Below are 9,756 nucleotides of genomic sequence, written 5' to 3' on the forward strand. Positions count from 1 at the left end.
TGCTGTCCCATTCCCCACTCTCTCTCTGACCCTCAATCAATGCTGTCCAATTCCCCGCTCTCCCTCTGACCCTCAATCAATGCTTTCCCATTCCCCACACTCCCTCTGACCCTCAATCAATGATGTCCCATTCCCCGCACTCCCTCTGACCATCAATCAATGCTGTCCCATTCCCCGCTCTCCCTCTGACCATCAATCAATGCTGTCCAATTCCCCACTCTCCCTCTGACCATCAATCAATGCTGTCCCATTCCCCGCTCTCCCTCTGACCATCAATCAATGCTGTCCCATTCCCCGCTCTCCCTCTGACCATCAATCAATGCTGTCCAATTACCCACTCTATTCCTGACCCTCAATCAATGCTGTCCCATTCCCCACTCTCTCTCTGACCCTCAATCAATGCTGTCCCATTCCCGCTCTCTCTCTGACCCTCAATCAATGTGTCCCATTCCCCGCTCTCCCTCTGACCCTCAATCAATGCTGTCCCATTCCCCGCTCTATTCCTGACCCTCAATCAATGCTGTCCCATTCCCGCTCTCTCTCTGACCCTCAATCAATGCTGTCCCATTCCCCACTCTCTCTCTGACCCTCAATTAATGCTGTCCCATTCCCCATTCTCTCTCTGACCTTCAATCAATGATGTCCCAATCCCCACTCTCCCTCTGACCCTCAATCAATGCTGTCCAATTCCCCGCTCTCCCTCTGACCCACAATCAATGCTGTCCAATTCCCCGCTCTCTCTCTGACCTTCAATCAATGCTGTCCCATTTCCCACTCTCTCTGACCCTCAATCAATGCTGTAAAATTCCCCACTCTCTCTCTGACCCTCAATCAATGCTGTCCCATTCCCCACTCTATTCCTGACCCTCAATCAATGCTGTCGCATTAACCAATCTCACTCTGTCCCAAAATCAATGGTATCCCCTTCCCACTCTCTCTCTCTGACCCTCAATCAATGCTGTAAAATTCCCCACTCTCTCTCTGACCCTCAATCAATGCTGTCCCATTCCCCACTCTCTCTCTGACCTTCAATCAATGCTGTCCCATTCCCCACTATCCCTCTGACCCTCAATCAATGCTGTCCCATTCCCCACTCTCGCTCTGACCCTCAATCAATGCTGCCTCATTCCCCACTCTCTGTCTGACCCCCAATCAATACTCTCCCATTCCCCACTCTCTCTCTGACCCTCAATCAATGCTGTCCCATTCCCCACTCTCTCTCTGACCCTCAATCAATGCTGTCCCATTCCCGCTCTCTCTCTGACCCTCAATCAATGCTGTCCCATTCCCCGCTCTATTTCTGACCCTCAATCAATGCTGTCCCATTCCCACTCTCACTGTCCGGGCCTCAATCAATGCTGCCCCATTCACCACTCTCTATCCGACTTTCTATCAATACTGTCCAATCACCACTCGATTCCTGACCCTCAATCAATGCTGTCCCATTCCCCGCTCTCTCTCTGACCTTCAATCAATGATGTCCCAATCCCCACTCTCTCTCTGACCCTCAATCAATGCTGTCCAATTCCTCGCTCTCTCTCTGACCCTCAATCAATGCTGTCCCATTCCCCACTCTCTCTCTGACCCTCAATCAATGCTGTTCCATTCCCCACTCTCTCTCTGACCCTCAATCAATGCTGTTCCATTCCCCACTCTCTCTCTGACCAGCAATCAATGCTGTCCAATTTCCCACTCTGTTCCTGACCCTCAATCAATGCTGTCCCATTCCCCACTCTCTCTCTGACCCTCAATCAATGCTGTTCCATTCCCCACTCTCTCTCTGACCCTCAATCAATGCTGTCCCATTCCCCACTCTCTCTCTGTCCCTCAATCAATGCTGTCCCATTTCCCACTCTCTCTGACCCTCAATCAATGCTGTCCCATTCCCACTCTCTCTCTGACCCTCAATCAATGCTGTCCCATTCCCACTCTCTCTCTGACCCTCAATCAATGCTGTCCCATTCCCACTCTCTCTCTGACCCTCAATCAATGCTGTCCCATTCCCCACTCTCTCTCTGACCCTCAATCAATGCTGTCCCATTCCCCGCTCTCTCTCTGACCCTCAATCAATGCTGTCCCAATCCCCGCTCTCCCTCTGACCCTCAATCAATGCTGTCCCATTCCCCACTCTCTCTCTGACCCTCAATCAATGCTGTCCCATTCCCCACTCTATTCCTGACCCTCAATCAATGCTGTCGCATTACCCAATCTCGCTCTGGCCCTCAATCAATGCTATCCCCTTCCCACTCTCACTCTCTGGGCCTCAATCAATGCTGTCCCATTCCCTGCTCTCTCTCTGACCCTCAATCAATGATGTCCCATTCCCCACTCTCTCTCTGACCCTCAATCAATGATGTCCCATTCCCCGCACTCCCTCTGACCATCAATCAATGCTGTCCCATTCCCCACTCTCTCTCTGACCATCAATCAATGCTGTCCAATTTCCCACTCTATTCCTGACCCTCAATCAATGCTGTCCATTCCTTGCTCTCTCTCTGACCCCCAATCAATGCTGTCCCATTCCCACTCTCTATCTGACCCCAATCAATGCTGTCCCGTTCCCCACTCTCTCTCTGACCCCAATCAATGCTGTCCCATTCCCACTCTCTCTGACCCCAATCAATGCTGTCCCATTCCCACTCTCTCTCTGACCCTCAATCAATGCTGTCCCATTCCCCACTCTCTCTCTGACCCCAATCAATGCTGTCCCATTCCCCGCTCTCTCTCTGACCCCAATCAATGCTGTCCCATTCACTCTGTTGGTTGCTGAGATCTCAAACACATTGACGGTGATTTATCAGCCCATGATTTATTTCTCCAATGATTAGAACAATCGAGGATTGGTGAGTGTTGACCCCACATTACTGATCATGCACAGATGCCGTTGACATAATGTCCAGAGTTTTCCATTTAAATTGCAATCCTTTAACAGAGTATTTGCATTTTACACAAATCTACCTGTTTCTGTTGGACCGGTCTGTTGAGAGACCAATCAGTCACGTGCAATGTCTTGCCATGCTGAATGTCTCCTCCATCAACAGTCAATGGAGATTTATTTATTGCAGATAAATCTCCCATTGCTTGACCATCCCATCTCATTTAAACACTTAAGTATCTGATTGCAAGTCTGAAGCATACTGACCACAGAGCGCTACATAACATCCAATATAATTCCAATTGAGGGGACATCTGGGCACCGCGTTCACCATCGAAAAGGCAACGAGCCAATCACTGGTCCTGTCCAGTCTCAGATAGAGCACTAGTTATCCCTAGATGACCTGGGACTACCTCAACAAGTAAACTGGAACAAAAGGCAGTCAATTATAACGGACCAAAGAACCATCCATTGATACTGAGCAGATGGACAACTTTTGACAATGGCAAATAATTTTTTTCAATCAATGTAATAAGAACATAAGAAATAGGAGCAAGAGTAGGCCATATGGTCTCTCGAGCCTGCTATGACATTCAATAAGATCATGGCTGATCTTCACCTCAACTCCACTTTCCCGCCCAATCCCCATATCCCTTTGATTCACCTCGAGTCCAAATATCCATCGATCTCAGTCTTGAAAATACTCAATGACTCAGTATCCACAGCCTCTGGGGTTGAGAATTCCAAAGATTTACGACTCTCTGAGCTAAGAAACATTTCCTCATCTCAGTCCTAAATGGCTGACCCCTTATCCTGAGACTATGTCCCCCAGTTCTAGACCCTCCAGCCAGGGGAAACATCCTCTCAGCATCTACCCTATCAAGCCCTCTAAGAGTTTTATATGTTTTGATGAGATCACATCTCATTCTTCTAAACTCCAGAGAAAATAGGACCATTCTACTCAACCTCTCCTCATAGGACAACCCTCTCATCCCAGGAATCAATCTAATGAACCTTTATTGCAGCCCCTCTAAGGTAAATATAGGAACATAGGAATATAGGAACAGGAGTAGGCCATTCAGCCCCTCATGCCTGCTCCGCCATTTGATAAGATCATGGCTGATCTGTGATCTAACTCCATATACCTGCCTTTGGCCCATATCCCTTAATACCTTTGATTGACAAAAAGCTATCTATCTCAGATTTAAATTTCACAATTGAGCTAGTATCAATTGCCATTTGCGGAAGAGAGTTCCAAACTTCTACAACCCTTTGTGTGTAGAAATGTTTTCTAATCTCGCTCCTTTTCGACTGTGCCCCCTACTCCTAGAATCCCCAACCAGCGGAAATAGTTTCTCTCTATCCACCCTATCCGTTCCCCTTAATATCTTATAAACTTCAATCAGATCACCCCTTAACCTTCGAAACTCGAGAGAATACAACCCCAATTTTTGTAATCTCTCCTCGTAACTTAACCCTTGAAGTCCGGGTATCATTCTAGTAAACCTACGCTGCACTCCCTCCAAGGCCAATATGTCCTTCCGAAGGTGCGGTGCCCAGAACTGCTCACAGTACTCCAGGTGCGGTCTAACCAGGGTTTTGTATAGCTGCAGCATAACTTCTGCCCCCTTGTACTCTAATCCTCTGGATATAAAGGCCAGAATTCCATTAGCCTTATGGATTATTTTCTGCACCTGTTCATGACACTTCAATGATCGATGTACCTGAACCCCTAGGTTCGTTTGGACATCCACTGTTTTTAACTTCTTACCATTTAGAAAGTACCCTGTTCGATCCTTTTTTGATCCAAAGTGGATGACCTCACATTTGTCTACATTGAATTCCATTTGCCACAGTTTTGCCCATTCACCTAATCTATCAATATCGCTTTGTAATTTTATGTTTTCATCTACACTGCTTACAATGCCACCAATCTTTGTGTCATCGGCAAACTTAGATATGAGACTTTCTATGCCTTCATCTAAGTCGTTAATAAATATTGTGAATAATTGAGGCCCCAAGACAGATCCCTGCGGGACTCCACTAGTCACATCCTGCCAATGTGAATACCTACCCATTATCCCTACTCTCTGTCGCCTTTCGCTCAGCCAACTTCCTAACCAAGTCCGTACTTTTCCCTCGATTCCATGGGCTTCTATCTTCGCTAACCGTCTCTTATGTGGGATCTTATCAAATGCCTTCTGGAAGTCCATATAAACAACATCCATTGACATTCCCCTGTCCACTACTTTAGTCACCTCTTCAAAAAATTCAATCAGGTTTGTCAGGTATGACCTACCTTTCACAAATCCATGCTGGCTCTCTCTGATTAACTGAAAATTCTCGAGGTGTTCAGTCACCCTATCCTTAATTATAGACTCCAGCATTTTCCCCACAACAGATGTTAGGCTAACTGGTCTATAATTCCCTGGTTTCCTTCTCTCTCCTTTCTTAAAAAGCGGAGTGACATGTGCAATTTTCCAATCTGAGGGACAGTTCCTGAATCTAGAGAACTTTGAAAGATCCTTCCTTAGGTAAGGAGACCAAAACTGTGCACAATACTCCAGATGTGTTCTCACCAGAGCCCTATATAATCGCAGCAAGACTTCCTTAGTCATTATACTCTAACCTCCTTGCAATAAAGGCCAACATACCATTTGCCTTCCTAATTGCTTGCTGTACCTGCATGGTAAGATTCTGTGATTAATGTATAATGACACCCAACTCCCTCTGACTACCAACATTTCTTAGTCTCTCAACATTTAAAAAATATTCTGTTTTTCTATTCTTCCTATCAAAGTGGATAATTTCACATTTCCCACATTATACTCCATCTACCACCTTTGCGCCCACTCACTGAACTTGTCTATAATCCCTGTGACCAGTTCAATACCAACAGCACCAAACTACTATTATCTGGAACCTTGAACCTTGTGGAGAACTCGTAGACAATTGTCTGGACTCAGCTCATTACTTTTTGGTTGAAAAATGCTTTCTTTGACCTTGAGTGTTAACATGATATTTCTGGCAATCTAAAGGACAAGTTGAAACTTCAGCACAGGCAAAGATTACACTTTCTCACAGCCCGACTAAGGTTTCTATTCTGTCTGATGCCAATGTCTATTTGAGATAAGGAATTATCCAGCAGACAGTACTGGGAATAATTTGCCATTATTTCTTGGATTGAAAATTCAAAAATGTTCATAATTTCAATCAAGAAATCCAATTAATAGACAACAAAAGAACTGTACAATGAACTGATCCAATGGAAAGGCGATTATATCACAAACATATCAAAACATATAATACTGTCGCTTTCTCTGTGTTTTTGTCTCTCTTGCTCTCTCTTTCTCTCTGACACACAGACTCTCCATCTAGAGTCATAGAGTCATACAGCACGGATAGAGGCCCTTCGGCCCATCGTGTCCGCGCCGGCCATCAGCCCTGTCTACTCTAATCCCATATTCCAGCATTTGGTCCGTAGCCTTGTATGCTATGGCATTTCAAGTGCTCATCCAAATGCTTCTTGAATGTTGTGAGGGTTCCTGCCTCCACAACCCTTTCAGGCAGTGAGTTCCAGACTCCAACCACCCTCTGGGTGAAAAAGTTCTTTCTCAAATCCCCTCTAAACCTCCCGCCTTTTACCTTGAATCTATGTCCCCTTGTTATAGAACCCTCAACGAAGGGAAAAAGCTCCTTAGTATCCATCCTATCTGTGCCCCTCATAATTTTGTACACCTCAATCATGTCCCCCCTCAGCCTCCTCTGCTCCAAGGAAAACAAACCCAATCTCTCTTCATAGCTGAAGCGCTCCAGCCCTGGTAACATCCTGGTGAATCTCCTCTGCACCCTCTCCAAAGCGATCACATCCTTCCTGTAGTGTGGCGACCAGAACTGCACACAGTACTCCAGCTGTGGCCTAACCAGTGTTTTATACAGCTCCATCATAACCTCCTTGCTCTTATATTCTATGCCTCGGCTAATAAAGGCAAGTATCCCATATGCCTTCTTTACCACCTTATCTACCTGTTCCGCCGCCTTCAGGGATCTGTGAACTTGCACACCAAGATCCCTCTGACCCTCTGTCTTGCCTAGGGTCCTCCCATTCATTGTGTATTCCCTTGCCTTGTTAGTCCCTCCAAAGTGCATCACCTCGCACTTTTCCGGGTTAAATTCCATTTGCCACTGTTCCGCCCATCTGACCAACCCATCTATATCGTCCTGCAGACTGAGGCTATCCTCCTCACTATTTACCACCCTACCAATCTTTGTATCATCAGCGAACTTACTGATCATACCTTTTACATTCATATCCAAGTCATTAATGTAGACCACAAACAGCAAGGGACCCAGCACCGATCCCTGTGGTACCCCACTGGCCACAGGCTTCCAGTCACAAAAACAACCTTCGACCATCACCCTCTGCCTTCTGCCACTAAGCCAGTTTTGTATCCAAAGCTGTGTTATATATATATTAAATATATCAAAACATATGAAAACCAATCAGTAAGAGGGCAAGACAAGCACCAAGAGCAGTAACAGTTACACTGATTTATACTGTGACCAGTTTCATTTCCTTACCCATAATACCAACGGCTGCAAGAACGGGGTAGTAAATACGTTCCACCTCAAAGATGACTGGATAATCCATGTTCAGTGTGGAGGACACAAGGCTCTGACTGAAAAATATCAATTCAGTCAAAGAAATCCCCACTTATACCAGAGGGGCTCCTCTGCTGGGACAATTAACTGGAGTGCACCATCAGAGATATTAGTGACACTCAGTTAAACAAACAGATTTAATCAACCGTTCTCCCCAAAGCTTCATTTATTATGTACCACAATCTATATTAAGGGATATTTCAAAACACTTTAAAACTGCTTTGAAATTTCTTCCGTAAACAATGGTTCTCCTGCAGCCCTGGGACTGAGGCACACGAACAGTCTCATTAACAGGCCTCAGGGTATTTATTACATTTACAGACCCATCTCTTCGATAGTCATCCTTAATGAATCTCTACTCAGAACGGTGTGCACGGCACTGAGGTATCTGAAGGCACATCCATGGGCGTTTCCCTTTTAAAACACAATCGAGAATTGGAGCCTCAAACAGAAGGAGAGCTAATGTCCGTGCTTTTTCATAGGGTTTTACTATTGAAAATCACAATCACAGGCAGATGGGATAAAGGGGATTCAGGAGTTATTTAAATGTTCAAAGCTTATTCACATCAGTAAACCAGGAGCAAACATTCTAAGCAAACCTGTTCAGTTATTCGAGGACTGTTAAAGAGTTCACAGACACAGTATGTCATTAACACGCATGTATGGGCAGTGGCCGTGGGAACACCAGTGTCTGCAGCTTCACCAACATTTCTGATTGACCTGGCACATTTCAGTGTCAGGGCTCTGGACCAATGAGGTAGAAGGTGTCACAGAAGCCCAACAAATTACCATGAGGAAATTTACAGCCTTCTGACCGAAACATCCCAACCCACGACTTTAGACCCGAACCACTGCTCGCACTGTCTCGGACAGCTGGTGCTGCTAATGATTCTGCTATTGCCATTTACACCTCCCTGGACCCATCTTTTGCTTCTTCATTGTCCCATTATCACCATCCTTTCCTTGCACCGTCATCTCTTTTGTCCTTTAATTACTCCTGCCCTCCACCTATCACCGACCTTCCCTCCGGACCCCAGACCAACACTGTTATTTCCCCTTTCCCCTTCTTTTCTCTTCACCACTCTGTGACCCTTCTCTCCTGTTATTATGTCTCCTGTCATTTCTCCCCTCTCACATACCCTGCCCAAACCCCCGAATCCCTACTCCAACCCTTCACCACTCTGTGACCTTGCTTCACTCATGCCGCCAGCCCAGGCTTGACTCCCTCTTAGATAATCCTACAGCTTCCCTCTGTACCTCACTCAGCATCCTCCAAAGGACCAGCGAGGCTCACTGGGGGATAATCTTGCCAAACTCTTTCCCGTCCCACTCACCCCTCCCAGAGCTGACCCTGAGCCTCTGCCAGGGGATCAGCTCTCACGGCCTCTCTCCGCATCTCCCTCCAGAATGTCCGTTCACTTGTGAATAAGGCTCTTGCCATCCATGAGCTTATTGTGGATGATTGCACCGACATCATGGCCTTGACGGAAACCTGGCTGACGGGTGATGACACTTTTCCCTGAATGAAGCCTCCCGGCCTGGTTATTCCTTCCACCATTTGCCCCGTCCAGACCGCCGCGGTGGCAGTGTGGCCGTTATCACCAAATCACACCTTGGTCTTTTGCACTACTCCTCTGGCACCTTCTCCTCCTTTGAGCATCTCACCTTGTTTCATCCCTTTCACCTCACCTTTAAAATCCTCATTCTCTGCCGCCCACTCACTGAGATATCTTCACCACTTTCCTCCCTCAGCCTCTGCACCGAGCGGCTTCTCATCCTCGGTGATTTCAACCTCCATCCAACTCTGAGTTCACTACCCTCCTATCCTCCCCGAATCGCTCCCTCCACATAAACTCCCCACCCCCTCGACCTTGCCCACTCATGTGGCCTCTCTAGTTTCATTGTGCCAATCACGGATAAGGCCATCTCTGATCACTTCCTTATATCTCTTTCTACTCATATCCCCCTTCCCCCTCCCAACCCCACTTCCTTCTGTGCCCGAACAGGAAAAAACTCTCCCCCAGGACACTTACAAGGGCACTTTCAAATTCCCAACTGTCCTGCCTTTGGCCCTCCATTCACCACGACATTTCTACAGCTACTGATCTGCTCAATCACACCCTCACCTCCACCTTTGTTGCTCTTGTCCCCATTAAAACCATTACTCTCTCTCACCCTGGTCGTTCCCCCTGGTATGGCCCTCATTTCCGCTCCCTTAA

The 9,756-nt window shown here is 46.6% G+C and overlaps 1 protein-coding gene across 1 annotated transcript in view; it reads right to left on the minus strand.

Moving 5' to 3' along the window:
• LOC137308853 (probable G-protein coupled receptor 139) overlaps positions 1-9,095 on the minus strand; it is a 28,972-nt gene extending 19,877 nt beyond the window's left edge. Inside the window, exons 1-2 of the mRNA XM_067977305.1 lie at positions 8,872-9,095; positions 7,457-7,554 (exon numbers count right to left, since the gene is read on the minus strand). Of these exons, the coding sequence (XP_067833406.1) occupies positions 7,457-7,554; positions 8,872-9,095 (322 nt within the window). The remainder of the gene's footprint in view (positions 1-7,456; positions 7,555-8,871) is intronic.
• Positions 9,096-9,756: the final 661 nt, after the last annotated feature.

Source organism: Heptranchias perlo, unplaced genomic scaffold (assembly GCF_035084215.1).
Source record: "Heptranchias perlo isolate sHepPer1 unplaced genomic scaffold, sHepPer1.hap1 HAP1_SCAFFOLD_141, whole genome shotgun sequence".
Classification (NCBI taxonomy): Eukaryota; Metazoa; Chordata; class Chondrichthyes; order Hexanchiformes; family Hexanchidae; genus Heptranchias; species Heptranchias perlo.